The 19,668-nt window shown below is 41.3% G+C and overlaps 1 protein-coding gene across 5 annotated transcripts in view; it reads left to right on the top strand.

Moving 5' to 3' along the window:
• sorcs2 (sortilin-related VPS10 domain containing receptor 2) overlaps nucleotides 1-18,708 on the top strand; it is a 294,082-nt gene extending 275,374 nt beyond the window's left edge. For 3 of the 5 annotated variants that reach the window (XM_031874312.1, XM_031874309.1, XM_031874313.1), the window contains 6 exons: nucleotides 55-177; nucleotides 4,905-5,004; nucleotides 5,106-5,153; nucleotides 5,552-5,651; nucleotides 10,834-10,982; nucleotides 17,348-18,708. In XM_031874312.1, coding sequence (XP_031730172.1) covers nucleotides 55-177; nucleotides 4,905-5,004; nucleotides 5,106-5,153; nucleotides 5,552-5,651; nucleotides 10,834-10,982; nucleotides 17,348-17,412 — 585 coding nt within the window. In that variant the 3' untranslated portion in view covers nucleotides 17,413-18,708. The remainder of the gene's footprint in view (nucleotides 1-54; nucleotides 178-4,904; nucleotides 5,005-5,105; nucleotides 5,154-5,551; nucleotides 5,652-10,833; nucleotides 10,983-17,347) is intronic. The other 2 variants (XM_031874310.1, XM_031874311.1) reach the window with 2 other exon arrangements.
• Nucleotides 18,709-19,668: the final 960 nt, after the last annotated feature.

Below are 19,668 nucleotides of genomic sequence, written 5' to 3'. Positions count from 1 at the left end.
TTGATTAGTGCAGCTTTATTGAGTTCTATCTGACCTTTGACCATCTGATCTCAGACCACAGGTGTCCCTCTGGAGTCCCTGGTTACAGTGGTGAAGCCAGGCCTCCCCACCACTGCTGACTTGTACGTCCTGCCACTGGACAGGAAACCAGCTAAGACGAGCATGTTTATAGATAAGGTACAAGAAATATCGCATGGAAGTTGGCACATAGGCAATGGATCACTTGATTAACTTACTACACATTTCCAGAAAAGCATATCTAGCAAATACATTCTTGCCCTACAAATTAAGCTCCAGGATAGGAAAACAGGCCGGTGAACTTGAGCGGCCCTGCCAGCTCGGATTTTGCATATCATTACCGGGAATATTTCTTTTCAACATGCGTTCACTGTGCAAGTAATTGGACAAAATTCAGCTCTCCAGCAAACTGAAAGTTGGATTTTTTTTTTTTACAAACAGTGGCTGGTGTAATGATGTCACAGTGATTCTGCCGCACTGTTGTCCTGATCTGGAATCACTTTTCATGAACTGCAAACCCTTGTATTCCCCCTGTGAGTTTGTTTCATTCATACGGGTTACATCCCACCGCAGGCCAACGTGTACGAGGCACAGTACATGCTTGCTGACTGAATACTGTGTGTGGAGCGGACAAACCCGGACTCTCATTGTCCTTGGCGACTTAAACAATAGTAATCTCAGTTATGAACTCCCCAAATATTGACGGTATATGAAATTATCAACCAGAGAGAACACTTTGGATCACTTTTACAGTACAATCAGCCGGACATAACGCAACATCTCCGATTCATCCACCAGCATCTGAACTCCTCAGGAACCCACACCAGGATCCTGTTTGTGGACTTCAGCTCTGCTTTAAACACCATCATCCAGCTCTGCAGTAGATGCAACAGCACTTGCCCGACTCCACCTGCTGGTGGATCACAGACTTCCTATCTGACAGGTAGCTGCATGTGAAGCTGAGGAAACTGCTCTTCTCTATGTACACCAACAGCTGCACCTCCAGTCACTTTCCATCAAGCTCCTGGAGTTTGCGGATGACACCACCCTCATTGAACTCATCTCTGGTGGCAATGGTTGCGCCTCATCCCCACAAGAGATTGACCATCTGGTGACCTGGTGCTGACACAACAACTCAACACTCTAAAGACGGTGGAGATAGTTTGTGGATTACTGGAGGAACCCAGTCCCCCGCAATTTGTACACCTCCTGAGGCCGGCAAGAAAGGGGTCACAAACTTCACACACTCTTTGAGTCACCACAATTGAACACCACAAAAACAGTTTCTTGGTGACTGCAGTTGAAAATCAACAAAGCCAGCAACCCCACTGACTCAGACTCTTACACCCTCGGTATCATTTACACCTTCAATACAGACACTTTAATGACATTTTTCAACATACTCTTATGTATTCATTAGGCCCGGAGAACCGACATAGTCAGAGCGGAGGACCTATTGTTCTTCAAATGTTTATTAGGGCCCGAGCACCGACAACGTCGGGCCAGCAAAGGCCCTATTGAAATTGTAAGGGGTATTATTATTGGGGCCTGAGCAACCGCCAACGTCGGGCCAGCAAAGGCCCTATTGAAATTGTTAGGGTTATTATTAGGGCCCGAGGAACCGACAACGTAGGGCCAGTAAAGGCCCTATTGTAATTGTAAGGGGTATTATTATTTTTATTCCAATTTTTGCACAAAATTTCCTATGCATGATGCTACTTCAAGCCTAAGCATATTTCAATGACTACATTTTCAATAACTCATAGCGCCACCTACTGGCAAAATGAAATGTTACATTTTATACTTTTATTTACTAGGAGAAGTAAATAAAAGTATAAAACCAGTTCACCTGATCAAACTACAATTTGGTGTAGAAAGCCTTAAGACATTGAAGATGCATCATTCTAAATCTTTTAAATTGCTTCCATAGCGCCCCCTACAAACTTTCAAAAGGGCTGCCCCATCGCTAAGTTTCACCTACATGTATTTAATTTGGTAGGCACATGTAACTCATGGAGACTTAAATAAAAGTCTCTTGGGACCATGCTCTAAACCGTAACGGAAGTCGGCTATTTTCATTTTTGTGTCATTTGTTTGATAGATTTTTGCCCATTTCTAGTCGCTATACTTTAACAAACTCCTAGGGAATTGGTCTGATCCTCTTCATTTTTGGTCAGGACAATCTCAAGACCTTTGTGATTAAAAATTATTAAAAGCTTTACTTTTCATTGAATGGCTTAGCCGTAGCGGGCGGCTACATTATGTGATTCCCTATCAAAAATCCTGATGAAACTCCAATGGACTTGTTCAAATCTGTCCTGAACTTGCCATGCTTTATAACACACATGACCTGAGGATGTCTACAAGCTACATTTCACTAATATTCACAGCGCTACCTGCTGGTTACAGGAAATCAGCGTTTTGTGACAAACGGTATCAGATTTACATGATTTATACAGAATGTGGTTTACACCTGATATCGAGCAACATAATGCATGTTTGCACGTGTTTTGTAGAGCCACACAGCGGATACAGGAAGCGGTTGACAATTTGCAAAGCGTAACTTCCAGCGTCAGGCGGTCCACTCAGGAAAAAACATTGAACTCGCGGACGCGTTGTCCGACGGTTGATTAGACTCCAGTTCTGAAGACATCTGCTGGCCAATTTTGAATCATAGTCATAGCGCCACCTACTGGTAACAGGAAGTTAAAGTCTCTATACTTTGGCTTGTTCCTCTTAGTAAGTAAATCAGATCAACATCAAATTAGTTCCACAAAAATGTAAGAAGTTCATAATGCCAGTTCATGAAGCTTTTGATGTTTCGTCGAACGCCGTTGCCATGGTGACGCAGTCTTCGCCATGAAGAGAGGGGCTGAAAATGCTTGAGACATAAGCAAACTTGGCATACACATTTAAAGCCCAAAATCGAGTTACATATTATGGTTTTAATACTTCAGAGTGACAATTTGGTCCGATAGCGCCCCCTACAAAATTTCGACAAAGCAGCCCTCGCAGTACGTTTCACATAGATTTACAAAATTTGGTAGGCACATAAATCACATTTGGACTCAAAAAAAGTCTCTTGGGGCCATGCACTAAACCCAACCAGAAGTCAGCCATTTAGAATTTTGTTTGAATTTCTAGTGTCGTTTTTGACATTTCCAGGCGCTGTACTTTACCGAACTCCTCCTAGGGAATTAATCAGATCAATTTAGAATTTCGGCTGAATATTCTCAAGACCTTTGTTGTTAAAAGTTACGAAAAGCTTGAGGTTTCATGAAACGACATGGATATGGTGTGGCAGCCATTTTACATGGTTCGCCATCATCCATCAAGCTGTTGTAACTCAAATGTACTTTGTCATGGCTTTAGGACTTCTGCATGCCAATATTAACTCATGGTCATAGCACCACCTACTGATAACCATGGCCGTAAGCAGGATTCTTTAATTACAGCGGCCCAAACACTGAACTTATTAAAAGGGTTCGTGGGCACACCACCAGAAAAATACTTCTCTGATCTAAATATGTACAAACTAAGATGTTTAGAGACAAGAAATTGAATAAAAAAGGTTTCCAAATCGCGCTTGTACGTGGAGTTTTCATTAATAGTAAATTGAAATGTTTTTGTTCGTTTTGGAACAAGCCGTAATGTAAAGTAATTTCATGCAATGTGAAGTTTTTAAATCAAACTGCACCCAGCCTAATTTATATGATAGATTATTCTACATTTTGGTTTGAAATTTAATTCTTTACTAAAATATGTTTTTTTCCACATGGAACTATACATTCTCCTATTTCTCCTTGACTCTTCGAGCATTGAATCACTCAGCAGTCATTGTCAGAGCTACGTGCACAAATGACCTGCATTTACTTTGACAGTCTGTTATGTTACTAACACTGAAGCACGTTCACACACATTCAGTTTTTTGTCAATTTTTACAGGCTTACAGTTATGATTACAGTTACATGAAGATGCGAGGGCCCGATCATTGCTGCTTGCAGCTTTAATTTCTTTTCAAATTCTATTGTATATTTTCATTTTTAGTTATGTCTTTATCCTATTGTACTGCATTGATTGTTATGCACCAATCAAGTCAAGTATCTTGTATGTGCAAATATACTTTGAGAAACTGATTCTGGTCTTGACATAATATCCTATTGGCATATAATGTTAATACAGGCAATCTTTTCAATAAAACTCACATTGTGTGAAACGGCTTTTTCTACTGTAAATGAGCTTGTATTTTTCTGCTTGTATTTGGAGATTCAGTTCAGCCGAAATCTTACAGCCTCACTAACCAAATAGCAGAAAGCTGGCTAAATGTAGCCCCAGTTTGTGCCTCCCGCACATAGCTACTGTTAGTGTGGTGTTAAGCACCGGCGGAAAAACATTGTACATCACAAGATTTATTTATCTATACTGTCAGTAAATGCAACACTGTGACCTTTTGATAATTTTGCAGACCGTAACAAGATATTCAGAGCTGAAGAACAGTAAAGCTAACCATGATAAACAGAAGGGCTACGGCTACTTTATGTATTGACACTCCCCCACAGATGCACACCGAAGAACCTCTCATAGTAGAGCTACACAGAGAAACTGTCAAAGGGACATCAACTTGCTTCTAGCAGAGACACAGAGTCTGACAGGAGCTGCTGGTTAGCTCGGATTACCAGCTCCTTTCCATGCTACACTGAGCGGTGGACAATCAGCCCCTCCGTATCCCCTAACCCTCCATGTCACATACTATGTAGCCTGTCTTGAATGTTTTAAATATGCTGGGAGGGAGGGTTGTAGGATTTGAGAGTGTAGTTGTTTAAGTGTAATGTGTCTGCCCAAACTGCGCTTAGTATTTCCCCATAATTATATATTCTTATCCATAGCGTATTCCAGCCATCATACGAGCTTTCAACGGCAACAATGTCAGCTTTGTTGTGCGCGGAGGACTACAAGTGCTGGTGATGCTAGCAGACCCGAACGCAGGTACCGTATATTACTTTTTTAAATTGCTTACTATATGGTCTGCTTTTTAAAACTACATTTTTTGATATTTTTTAATTACATGTTATTGATTTATTTCCAAGGGCTAGGTCTAATTGCTAATGACTCAACAGATACAGCAGCAGTAACTGGTGCGTTCATGAACCATAAACCCGTAGCTTTCTGTTTGGATGCTTAACCCCAATGCTCTTGGATTCTTGTGCTTTTTCCTTTCCTGGTTTCCAAACAAACCCAATCCTGTACAGATTAAATCTGTCTTCTCTGTTCTCTACTGTGCTTTCTCATCAACCTGACCATGCTTTCATGAATGTTCCTGTTTTGTGTGAGGAATATGTTTAGTTCAGTTGGATGTTTTCTTCTTACCACTTCTGTTCCTGTGCTGATACAGTTATTGACTCAAGATGTTTTCTTTTTCACTATACTTTCTGGATTTGCCTATAGCAACATTTTAAAGATCAGAATATTTTTTTCATTGTGCAAATATTATGCATATTTATTTATTTTCTTACTGTGTACTTCATTACCCTAGGCTACCATGGAGTTGTTGGAGGTCCAGGTTTTTGGGCTCTAGCAGTGATTTTCTCAATCAGCATCATCACCGGCTCCTTCATACTTTACAAGTTCAAAAGGTAAGCCATATCAAGAGCTGTGGCATGTAAAAAAATGTAATCCTTGGACTGGATGGATTCCCCACTGAATTTTATAAAGACTTGTCAAAAACTATGACCACTATTCAACAGAAAGAGATAAAAGTTGAATTCACTGATTTCAATATTAAGGACCCAGTTCACTTCACAAATAATAGGCCCATTTCCTTATAAACACCAATATCAAAATCACGAGCAAAGTTCTGGCAACCAAAATTGAATCATCCTTCATTCACCCAGATCAAAAATGATTTACTTATGGCAGGTATTATTCAAGTAATACATGTGGTCTTTTCAACTTGATAAATATATCCCAGCAAAATAACTCTAAAACTATCATCCACTCACAAGACGCAGAGAAGGTATTTGAAAAAGTAAACTGAATATTTTGTAATAAACAAATGGTTTTGGAATAATTTTCTCAATGAATCAAAATATTCTACAACACACCAAGGGCATCAATCATAATTGGTAATCTAATTTGACAAAACTTCACACCACTGAAGCACCAGACAAGAATGTTCACTCTCCTTCACTATTTATCGAACCATTAGCAGCAGGATATGCCAAAACATTATCACAGGCATCCGCACCAGTTCATAAAATGCAGAAAGGTTTTGTTCAGTCTTTTACTGTATCCCATCATATTTGTTAGTCATTGTTGCTATAAATGGTTCTTCCGTGTTTTTTCTGGCCTATGATTCAATTTCCAGGCCTGATATTCTAATGACCCCAGCAATTAGACAGTTTCCATCTTGTCGTGCAAATCAGTGTGCTCAGTTCTCAAGAGTAAGAAGAGACAGTAGCTTCAAATTGATAATGATGAAACTATAATATATCATTCCGAATGAATGTTATGCTCCCCTTTTTTTTAACACAACCTAATAGTGACCGTCTGAAGTCCAAGTTTATTCTTTGTTTTGAAAACTGTTTAATTTGATTCATTTTCAAACATCAAGAGGAACCTAGCACAAAATGCCCTCAAATTCACTCCAGTGCATCAGGACGATAAATACATAGCTTGTAGTGACATTGAAATTCATTTTGCTCATGTGTGTGGTATTTTGGTGCTCAGCATGGAGAATGATGGATAAGTTCCCAGTGACTTTTTTGCTTGAAATGCCCATCCCTAATGCTGCGTTCTTAATCATTTTAGTGTTTTTATCAGATAAAATAAAATAGGATCTACAAAAATGACAACTATTATTTTGGCTTGAATAGATTGAATATTTCAGTAAATCAAATCTGATGAAAACCACAGGACTAAAACAAAATGAAAAGAAGAGGGGAAGCATTTTGACTGAAAGTAGACAAAAATTGAATGACTTTTTTGTGACTAAAAATGGACTTAAACATTTTTTAGTTGTAGTTTAAAACTATGAGGGATCAAAATTACTGAAATGTGACATAAACTAATGAGCATTTACATCTAAAGACTAAATCTGAAATAGCTGCAGAAATTAACTGCTTTGCGATGAGAGAAGATATCTATATCAGAACTACTTCGGTTTCTGGAACAATGTCACTCCTCTGCCAGTCTAGTGATTTTATCAACAAGAGCAAACAAACTACTCTCATTAAATGAGCAGCAATGGTGAAATAATGGTTAACTATATTCACAATTTTAGTTTAGTGTGTCAGCATGCAAATACATCTGCCAATCAACACAAAATACAAAATTTGGTCATAAACCAAAATATTCGATATATTCTGATGGCTCTTCAGTGGGTCATCGAAGTTACTACAAGTCATCTTGTAAGAAACATGATACAAAATGTCATAGCAATCAATACAATAATTGCTGAGACACTTCAATCTGACCTCACGCATCAGGTGTTCCACTTCGGCCAGCCTAGCAGACCTTACTGCTGAAGGCGTGATGCCGCAGGTCCTGCCTGGGTTCTCCGAGAGGCCCTCCCTCAGATGCTCGAGGCAAGAGGTCAGGGCAGTCCTCAGACTGAAGAGGAGCTATACAGGTCCTACAGCCGGGAGAGTTTAACATAGCCGCGATTCTGGAGGAACCCTTGTCCCACTAGTTGATGCGGAATTCCAAATCAGTCTGAGCGGGAGCGCTCTGCTGAATGTTGAGAACAGGCAGGGGGCAGTCAGAGGAGAGTGATCTTTTCGGACACTCTCTTCACTAGGACAGTCGCTGCGGATATTGGTGTCCCACCAGTTAGCTTGAGCGAGAGCACTCTGCCACTGTGGAAACAGGCCAAAAAAACAGTCCTTATAGTGAGAGGGGAGCGAGGACACTCTTCACTAGGACCGTCGCTGTAAATAGTGGTGTCCCACCAGTTAGCCTGAGCGAAGACACTCAGCTAACTGTGATAGCTGTGATAACTGTGCCGTAATGCTACAAAATCAATGGACACAATCCCAGTATTAACTTAGTCTAGTTAGTGTCCCACCAGGTTAGCCTGAGTGAGGACACCGCCAGCTGCGTCCACAACATCAATGTTGATTTAGTATAACTAGCATTCACCGAGTTAGCTTGAGCGAGGACACTCTGCTAACTGTGATAGTTGTAATGCTACAAAGTCGATGGACATAATGCTAATGTAGATCTAGTCGAACTAGCATCTCATCAAGTTAGCCTGAGCTAGGACACTCTGCTCACTGTGAAGGGTGGGCCGACTGTATATTCTATTTTCTTGTTTGTGCGCCACTCGATTAGCTAGAGCAGAAGGGCTCTGCCAACCGTGGAAAACAAACAACGGTTATAGAAAACAATGTTAATCGATCTCACCGATTGCTGTCTTCACGACTTAGGTGGCCCTTATCAGACTGGTGATGTCCGATGATAGGGGCATCCACCAGTCCGGGGCTCGATGGTCCAAACGGCGAAACACACCGCTCCCTCCGAAGAGGGACAGCTTGTCGCAGCCTTTGGAGGGCGAGAGATCCGCAACTCCGACCGGTGGTCACAAGGCTACAGCGACAAGCTCTAATATGTCTTGATCGTAGACACAGCTTTGTTTATGCTACCATGGTAGCTAACCTGCGTAGCGAGAAGATGAAAAAGGACTGAACTCAGGATAACACTGGAACTTATAGACGACGGGGGTCATCCGAGGTCACAGGTGACTTTGTTGATATAAATATTCGACCTGCGCATGCGCAAGACGGAAGATATCCTGTGTTAAGCACTGCCTTTGGCGGTCAATAAGGATGAAATAGAACTAACTAAACATGAATTCAGACTTTTTACAAATCCGCATCAATACGTATTTATTTCGGAGTCCCTTTATGTCAGTTTATTGCCGTTAAATCACAGCCAAATCTGTTTATTTTGGGTTCATACATCTGTAGTAAACCAAATATTCAAAATAAAATACGATGGCATGCTTTTATTGTTGAAACGATTCAAATGAACCACATTTCTACAAATACCAATAGTTTTAAGCTGTTGCGATAATTTAAAAACTTTTGTCCATCAATTAGAATGTTCTGAAATGGCAGGGTGGCACAGCTGTAAAGATGGGACTTTTATTATGAAATTAAAGTGCAAAACAGTAAACAGGATATTGCATCATCAAGAGGACCTCAACTGACCTTTATAGCCGAGTGAAAATGTTTTTATATCTCTTTTGAATATTGATAAAAATAGCTACTTTCAACTTATAGGTAGAGTGGTTCACTTTCCATGTCAGGGTGGTACAACCAATGTAAAACTAGAAAAATGTTATTTTATCATAAATGTCTTTATTCTATTTAAAATGTACATGTATGAAGTTGTTGGTAAGAACAAAAGCTAATGCTAGTGTCCTAGTAGATGCCTGTTTAATTTGAAATAAGTTGCAAATGTCAGGTGGGGCAACCAGTAAATCAGGTGGTGCAACTGCAAGGAATATCACTATATGATGTTATATTTAAAGCTCTAACATTATATACAATTTGTTTTTCAAAAGTTGAACAGTGTTAAGTTAAGGTTATTATACACTTTCAAACTATTTTCATGATATTAATGAATACTTTTTAACTATTAATTAAGGATGCCACTGTCAAGTAAAGCAAAATCAGCACGACACAGGGAGCAGACAACAAGTCATGTATCGAGTGTGTCCAAAAGGTTGCTACAATGAGGTAGAAGCTGCAACACCCCAGGCGGAAGCAACTGGGAATTTTTCCTATTCCAGTTATGTGCTAAACATGATTACTATGAAATATTTACTGCTTTTACTTAAAAAGAGACTGTTGACTAAAAAAATGTTGTATTTGAAATAAAAATGCAAATTTTCTGCATATTTCCTGTGATTACTAATATTGTCAGGTGGCACAACTGATAAATGCCATGGTGGTGCGACCAGGTAAAATATTAATTTAAAGCAATAAATAATAGGTTAAAGTGATTTGTTTTTTGCTTAATGTGATGTGAAGTACTATTGTATTGAATGTATTCATTTGTATATTTGTATTATTATGTTTAAATGTAAAATCAAATGTTAAATATACGAAATACCTGGCCAAGAGAACGCAATTATGATAAATTATTGTATATATATATAAAACACAACCACAAAATACGATGTGTTAGACACAGTAGACACTCTAAGGGATACTTGTCAAAAATTTCAGTTTGAAGAAATATTAGGAAAATATATATTTTTTTTATAAATATGTGGTTGTGCGACCTGACATTTTTTAGCCTGTGAAGTTAAAAAATTCTTTAAAAACTATTTAAAACACTATGAAAAGTTGGTTCACAACTTAGACTTGGTTCACAACTTAGTCACATTGTTCCAGACACAAAAATATGCATTTTAAAAATGACCTTTTTAGAAGCCTTATTTGTCAATGACCCACAAATACAGGTTATTTTTTCCATGGTTGATGGCGGACAGTTGAACGGCTTCCAGGGCGATAAGCCACGCCCCCTCTCTGGCGCGTCCAGCGCGATTCACGTGAATGAACACAAATAGTCCCCGGCGAGACCGGCGCAAATGACGCGATTAATTTGGTGTGAACACGGCATAACAGAGCTGTGCTCTTCCTCTGTGGAACATCTTTTGAATCAAAAAGCAGCACCTCATGGTGTCCAAAACACAAAAGTTACATAAATTCAAACATGAAGTGTGAAACATGACCCTGTCTTACAAAAAAAAAACAAATCCCACAGTCCTTGGCTTCGGACTGAATATGCCTTTCCCCCACTGTTTTTCAGGAAGCTCCCAGGTAGCCGCAACGTCTACGCTCAGATGCACAACGAGAAGGAGCAGGAGATGACCAGCCCTATCAATCACAGCGAGGACACCCAGCATATCATCCAGGGTGAGGAGTTCATCGACGATGACCTGGACTCGCAGACTCTAGGTAACACAGGATGTAGTTGAAACTTAACAGATTCACCAATCTCCTCGTGGGGATATTAATATCCCCAGGAAGAATTAACAATGTATTTAATTGTTTATATGACAAAATAGTGAAATATATTATTGTTATTGTTATTATAAAGTTGGGTAACACTTTATAATAATTGGCTTAGCTATGAAGCACTAGTTAAGTATGAGTAAACACTTAATTCACTATTAATATAGCATTGTTCCTGCACTAAAACACGAATGTGTATTAATACTGTAGCGACCCTTGGTAAGGAAAGCTACTAGATGTTATCTTATTTGTGGTGTTTTATTAGTGGACAGTACACAGGCTACTGTGGGCCGTAGCCTATGCCAAAAACAGTCAATACCGTTAACCGTTCTCTAACAAGCTTAACCATCTGCTTCTGGTAACTCTCAACAGGCTAGCAGCACAAACAACAACATCCCCCCTCACTCTCTCTGCCAATCCCAGGCATGTTCATGTGTGCCACCCACCCCCATAGGCAGCTAGGGTGATTGACAGGTTCCACAGCCTCACAGGGAATGAGGCCTTCACTGACCTCAGTAAATGCAACAACCAACCCATCGATAACACTTACAACACAACTCAGTCCGTTACAATACTAATTAACGATGCTAATGTAATTAATGTATAATTATGCATGTAATTAATAAACACATCTTTTAATGTTTTATTCTTGTTTAATGAGCTAATCTATAATGTTGTAGGAGCGTGGAAATAACGAGTAGGCAAGTATCCCTTTTGGCTGCACCTTGTGGCCGTTTATTTCCATCCACAAAACACATCACACACATTCACTTCCTGCTACCCTTTAACCCCCCTTGTGATCAGGGTTACGCCCCTTTTCTCAAACTAGAGATTAGTCCAAAAAACACTTAATGTATCGGGGCCCGAATCAACCGACCAGCCTGACTCCGTGTCTCTGGAGCAGGAGGCAGGACCACTGCCGAGTGAAACCTCTGGGTCTTCTCGCGGTGTGGTGGGAGGGCATGAGGCCGCCCCCGCTGTGGGGGTTTGGCCAACCTTACCGGTTGGTCCAGGTCCAGATGTGCTGGCTTAACGCGGTCAACCGACACGTATTCCAGCCTGCCGCCCATGTCGACCTTGCAGGTTTTGTCTCTGGTCTCCAGAACCGAAACGGCCCGACGTAGGGGGGTTGAAAGGGTCCACGGTGGCCGTCCTGGTGAACGAACACATACTCCGCTGACTTGAGGCTGGACGGGACGTACGACTGTGGGAGGCCGTGCTGCGACGTGGGCACCGGTTTGAACAGTCTGGCTTTTTCCAGGAGCGTTTCCCGCTGCTGGGTCGCAGACCAATGGTCTGTGACTTTGGGGATGAACTCCCCTGGGACCCGCAGCGGCTGTCCATAAACCAATTTGGCAGATGAAGCTTGTAGGTCGTCCTTGGGGGCTGTCCTAAGCCCCAACATGACCCACGGAAGCCTGTCCACCCAACCGCTGTGATTGAGGCTGGCTCGGAGAGCAGCTTTCATAGAACAGTGGAACCGCTCGCATAAACCATTAGCCTGCGGGTGGTTGGCAGTAGTGCGATGGAGCTTCACCCCTAGGCTTCCTGCAACTGCATTCCAGAGCTCTGACGTAAACTGTGGGCCTCAGTCCGAGGAAACGTCAGCTGGGGCTCTGAACCTGGCGACCCAAGTCTGAATAAAAGCCCGAGCCACCTCATCTGCCGTTGTTGACGACAACGAGACAGCTTCTGGCCAGCGAGTGGTTCGGTCTACCATTGTGAGGAGATGCATGAAACCCCGGGATGGGGGCAAAGGTCCTACTAAGTCCACATTCACGTGATCGAACCTCCTTTCTTGAACCGAGAACTGTGCTGAAGGGGTCTTTATGTGACAGTGGACCTTGGAGCGCTGGCACACCACACAAGTCTCGGCCCATTTTCGTACATCCTTTTTCAGCCCGTGCCAGACGAACTTCGCTGCCACCAACTTCTGAGACACCCTCTTGCCAGGGTGTGACAGACCATGAATCGCGTCGAAGACCTGTTGTCTCCATTCGTCGGGAACAACCGGCCGTGGCTGGCCTGTGGAGACGTCACACAGGAGCATAGTGCCAGTTTTGCCAAACGGGACCTCCTCCAACCGCAGTCCCGTAACTGCCGTCCTCAATTCCTGAACGCCCGGGTCTGTAACTTGATCCCCAGCCATCTTGTCATACTCCAATCCTAACTGGACAGCCCCGGTGACGGCCCTGGAGAGACAGTCTGCGACCAGGTTTTCCTTGCCCGCTACATGCCGTAGATCCGTGGTAAATGCCGAGATGAAGGAGAGATGAAGGAGAGCTGGCACTGCTGGTGTGCGGACTATGGTTTGGCGCTCTTCCCCATGGCAAATGTCAGTGGCCTGTGATTCACAAACGCGGTGAACTGCCGAGCCTCGAGCAGTAACCGGAAATGCCGAATGGCCAGAAAGAGGCCGAGGAGCTCCCGATCGAAAGTGCTATACTTCCGCTCATTAGGCCGCAACTGTCGACTGAAGAGAGCGAGCGGTTGCCACGCCCCTTTCACCCACTGCTCGTGCACCGCACCCACCGCGTAGTCCGAAGCGTCTGTGGTGATGGCAATCGGAGCTTTAGGTGACGGGTGTGCCAGCATTGTTGCATTTGCCAGAGCCGTTTTAGCATCCACAAACGCAAGTTCCCTCTCTTCGGTCGAGTCAACAGCCTGTTTGATGGCCTTGCCAAATTCACGATGCCTAAAAAATCCTGCAGGGCCCTCACTGTGAGTGGGCGTGTAAAGTTAGTCACTGCCTCCACCTTTGACATAAGAGGAACTGCCCCGTCCTTCGTGATGCGGTATCCCAGGAAGTCAATGGTGGCCAATCCAAACTGGCACTTAGCCGAGTTGATGATCAACCCGTGCTGGCTGAGTCGCTCAGAGTCCGGAGGTGAGACATATGCTCCGCTCTTGACGAACTGGCCACTAGGATGTCATCCAGGTAGACGAACAGGAAAGGCAGGTCCCTCAGCACCGTGTCCATTAGACGCTGGAACGTCTGTGCTGCATTTTTTATGCCAAACGACATCCTCAAGAACTCAAACAGGCCGAATGGAGTGATCAGTGCCATCTTGGGAATGTCCGGCGGGTGAACGGGCACTTGATGGTACTTCACTTTCGAAAACACCACGATATCCGGCAAGTGGGCAGAAAAGTCTTGAATATGTGGAACCGGATAGTGGTCCGGGATTGTTGCCTCGTTTAGCCGGCGGTAATCACCACACGGGCGCCACCCGCCCCCAGGCTTCGGTGCAATGTGCAGGGGTGAAGCCCACGGACTGTTGGAGTGGAAAATGATGCCAGGTCGCTCCATGTTTTCAAACTCGGTCTTGGCGATGGTGAGCTTTTCCGGATCTAGGAGCCGGGCCCGGGCATGCACCGGTGGGCCGGTGGTAGAGATGTGATGCTCCACCCCATGTTTGACCGTGGAGGAAGAGAAGGTGGGCTGCGTGAGGTCTGGGAACTCGGCCAGCAGCCGCAGAAACTCATCAGCCGCTGCAAGCATGCTAGTCAACCTGATAGAGCCAGCTCCACTTAATGTACATGGGTAACAACAAAAAGTCACAGCATTTATCAGGCGGCGGCCCTTGACGTCCACTAATAGTCCATAAGCGCATAGGAAATCCGCGCCAAGCAGGGGAATGGCAATTTTGGCAGTAAAAAAGTCCCAGCTGAAACGCTGCCCCACAAAACACAGCTCCAGGCACCGTGTCCCAAAAGTGCGTATGGGGGTACCATTTGCGGCTTCTAGGGGGAGGCCCTGCCCGTTTGTCAATATGTCCACCCTCGATGCAGGCATAACGCTCCTCTGCGCCCCCGTGTCGCAGAGAAACCGCCACCCGGAAACGTTGTCCTGGATGAACAGCAGCCTGCCTCCCCGACTGATGCTCATGGCAGCTACTGAGCACCGGCCCTGGCATTTCCCGTCCTGCGGAAACTGCATGGAGAACGGCACCTTGTAGTCTTCGGCCCAAACCTTGCGTGGTAATAGCACAAGCCGGTAGATCCCTGCCGTTGGCTCGCTGCTGCTAAATTAAGTTTTATATCAATTACAAACCAATTATTTAGGATTTGTTAAAGATGATTTTTAAAGCAAGTTGATAACTAAGACATTATTTAGATGTACATTTATACATGCATTTAAACATATAATGATTTAGATATGCACTAATGGTTAAGGGGTATGTTAATAGATGTTTTATTAACGTGTATTAATTAATGTAGTTCATAAGAGTCTCACTAGTCATTAATGAATTATTTTGTGTGCCTTGATCTAAAGTGAGGACTATTTATGTCTTAGAAAGGATTTACAAAGGGCCAGCAGTGCCTCAAAACTCACACATAACACAAAAATAATCCTGAACATATCAATATTTATTGCAAGATGCAAACAATGTAAAAACATACCTCTCAGCCATTCATTCATGTAAAAAAACAAACAGATTGTCCTTCAGGAGAACATGGCTGGATATAAAACTACTGTTTATGTAAAAGGAAAATAAACCTCGGAAATCTGATATGAAACCAAATTTCTGTCAAGTGTAAACATGGCTGAATAAAAAAGATTAGAAGAGCTGACCAATGAACTAGGACATTTTCCACATCTATTCTGAAGTTGTAGAAATGGAAAAATTAAATGTTTGAAAGATAGCATTTAGTTGTATTATTTTATTATATTATTTTTATAAAGATTTTATTTGTGGTATTTTGCAATAAATATTGATATGTTCTTGATCACTTTGTGTTGTGTCTATTTGCCTTTTCTGTTGAGAAGATAATTAAGTTTTGGAGCACGGCTGGCCTTTCAATGTCTTTTCTAAATGCCTTACAAAGCATTTAATAATCCTCACTTTAGATCAGGTCACAAAAAATAACGACTTGACTAACGAATAGTAACTACCTGAATTAATCATGACTTGCAGTATTAATACACATTAATAAAACAACTATTAACACACCCCCTAACCATTAATGCATATATAAATCATATCTATAAATGCATTGATAAATGTATATCTACATAATTTCTTAATTATTAACTTGCACTTGATAAATTATCTTATGAACCATTAACAGCTCCTAAATAATTTAATTGGATTGTAATTCATATAAAACTTAATTTTTTGAAAATAAAATAATTAATCACATTATAGATGAGCTTATTAATCAAGAATAGTGCTGGGCAAGTTAATGCGTTATTATCGAGTTAACGCATTAATTAATTAACGCCGACAATTATTTTATTGCGCATTAACGCGGTTTATTTTTTTATTATTAAGCGGACATTTTTAACACCAGAACCGGCCGGCCAACTGGCCGGCAGCGAGTGGCGAACAGCTGTTTGTGTGGCGTCTCTTCCTGTTTCCTTCACCTACATTCCCCTGGGTCCTAAGTCCCTCCATGTACCAACGTACATTTATAACAAATACCACACATATTACGGTAATCAGGGTTAGGGTTGCATATGTGTCTGACCAAAAAAGCAAAAAAAGAAATGATTCATTTAAATTATTTTTTTAGAGTTTTTAAAATGTTTTTGTTTGGATTATGTATAATAAGCATATCACTTAGTTATCGCTACTGAGAATTTAACAAACAAAAAAACACCGGCTGAATATCTATTATCAGAATCATTATAACTGTATTTTAACTTTATTTGTTTAAAGTGTTTGCAAATCAAATGTTATTGCACTTTTATTCATATAGCAGTACTTTAAAATAAAAGTGCACAATACACTACTTTTGAATTCATTATTGAATTTTGCACATAACAATGTGATTAATCGCAAAAGAATCATGCGATTAATCGCGATTTAAAAATTGTAATCGTAGCGATGTAATCGGAGCGACGACCCACCACTGTGATAAAGTAATGAAGGGATTATTCCATACTTCAAGTATGCTATCAAGAACGCACATTTGTTCGCATGAGCAAATGAATGACAAACCATTTACTGTGTCACACTTCACATCTTAATTCACAGTAGAGGAAAAGTGTTGCCCACCATGAGCACTGCAGTAACCATAGTTTTATTTTAATTAATAATTCAGCTCCTGCTGACGGTGTCAAACTAGTCCATGAATTGATAGTTAGTGGCAGCAATTTGCCAAGAAAAAAAGCAAATAATACCGATGCGTGAATGTGGTGGCAACATTTTACTGTTACTGTAAAAATTTCCCTCCACCTTTTATTTGTCAGGATTGCTCGTATATATAACTTTAATGTATATCTCACCAGTTGTTGATGTTCTCTGTTACCGTGTTTTAATTAACGTGTCTCTGTTCTGTTTCTTCTTCCCTCTTGTTGCCAGGCAGCCATTCCGGTGTGGTCCTGAACATCAACTCCAGAGAACTACACAGTTACTTGACCAGCTGATGGCTGTCATGGCAATGCTAACGAGCTAGACTAGTCTAGCTGGCTAACGAGCATAGGACTCCACTCGGCCTTCCTCTTTCTCTCTTCACTACTTCTCCTTTTTACCTCCACACCATGGCCTCCTGAACCCTTCACCTCCAGCTATAATGTGATTTTTATTTAGTTTTTTGTCTTCGAGGTGGGGGCTTGTTTGTTGGGGGGTAGGGAGGTCTTGATAGTGTCACATTAAGGACACTTGCTTATCTGTGTTATGAAAGGAAAGAAATCTGTGTGTACGTTGTCTCTCACTTGCAGGCACTCAAAAGCAGTGACTAACTACACTGGTTTCCAGTGATTTCCACAGTCAGAGAGGGTTGAACCATCCATTACCAAAAGGCCATTGCCACTGAAATTAGGTAGTGGCCAAAGATGGGTGCACTACAATGATTTTCAAGCATTAGTGTGCGTAAAATAGTGAATATGAAAGAAAAATATCTTTAATCATATACCCTATTTCATTCACTCTTTGCTTCCCACAAATAGGCAATAATGGTCTCCCAACTATGATAAAGTTAATTTGCATATGACAGTGTTAGCATGCAAACACAAGACGGCGGTGTTGCACTTTTTTTAAATTCACACTCACAGGTTCTCTGGAATTATACTGTATGTGTTCACAAAGCATTGTTTTTTTTTTCAAAATCCCACTGCATTCATGTTATGTTGTCACTCACAAAAGTTTTTGTTTGGACTTCATCAACAAAAAGCTTTGAAGGAGTTCATAGTCTGTCCCATGGTGCCTAAAACAGCAGAAATGTATCTGCACAGTGATATTTCCAGTTGTCAACATTATTTATTTTTAATTGGAGTATGGCCCTTCCTCCTCCCCAAACATTCTGAGTCAGTTCAAAACGGACTTATTCCCCCGGAGTCATACGCCATTATGAAGGGAAAGTGTAGTTAATGTATTTTACTGTATCAGCCTATATTAGGCACAGCCCACAGTGGAATAATGTCTCCTTTAAGGTTTGGTTTGTTGTATGTATATGTTTAAATATGAACAAACTCTACTTTGTACATGTTCCCTTTGACATGAGTGTGTGAGTGTTTTACACTACTACCAAAATACACAGCTTTGTTTTGGAGCAAATATATTCGCTCAGTTCCTTTTCCATTGTAGCCATGTATCCATTTCGATAATTAGTGTAAAGTCATGTGCAAGATAATTTTCTGGTCTTCATTGTTAACTGGAAATAATTTCCTTGTCTTATACTCACACTGAGTTTAACACATTAAAAGGAAACTTCGGGATATGAACATGGACTACTCGCTTCTTTATCTCTCTGTTCTCCGCATCAATTGTGGAGAAGAAAAGCCGAGACTTTATGAATGTGGAAAGACGTCGCTCTCAAAATTAACTTCAAGCCATATGTAAACCAACAAAATTCTGGATAAGTAGACTATTAACTCCTCTAATTATACCCCTCCCTCTTTATTTTTTTGTTTTTGATTTCTTTTTCTCCCTATAATGCCATGAATATAATGAGAGGACAAATTGAAAGCAAGTATGCAATATTTTAGTCTGTACTACTTATTGTAAAAGAAACTAGGAACTGGCAATAGCCGCATAAAACTTGGCCCAAAACGCGGCCCATTCACGAAAAACTGATCGATATGGAATTAAAAACAGCTCAGCCAATTACTTTCCCCCCCAACTATATATTCATAATGGATAATGCCAAGATCTTTAGAATTAAGAGTTCGGAGTTGGAACATCAAAGGTGCCAATGACCCAATCAAAAAGATGAAAATACTGAACTACCTTAAAAAAAGAGAGCAGATATTGCTTTATTACAGGAGACCCATTTAAGTAATTTGGAGCATAATAAACTTTAAAAAGACTGGGTAAGTCAGGTGTATTCTGCATCTTATTGCATTTTCACTTTTTATGCTCTTAAAAGATGTTTCAGACTGAGAGGAGGCCAAAAGTTGATTTTGTGAAAGTAAACATAGCTTCAAAGATTTTCTTTAAAAAAGTGTCTCAGGACAGTTGATTTAACAGTTTCATGTCATTTTCATGAATAACTAATGTTTTGTGCATTTTCACTTTTTATGCTGTTAAATAAAAGTAACTGAGTACCCTCTACTTGAGGCTACGGAAAGCACTTTCCATATCCATGACCCGAGGTCCTAGAACCTTGCCAACGGTCTCTTTCGAAACACAATGGCCACTTTTGTGGGTATAGACACCACTCCCGGGGCTCTAGGACCTTCACA

Source organism: Anarrhichthys ocellatus, unplaced genomic scaffold, assembly GCF_004355925.1.
Source record: "Anarrhichthys ocellatus isolate YVR2014 unplaced genomic scaffold, GSC_Weel_1.0 scaffold79, whole genome shotgun sequence".
NCBI lineage: Eukaryota > Metazoa > Chordata > Actinopteri > Perciformes > Anarhichadidae > Anarrhichthys > Anarrhichthys ocellatus.
This window is presented reverse-complemented; position numbering and strand designations above follow the sequence as displayed.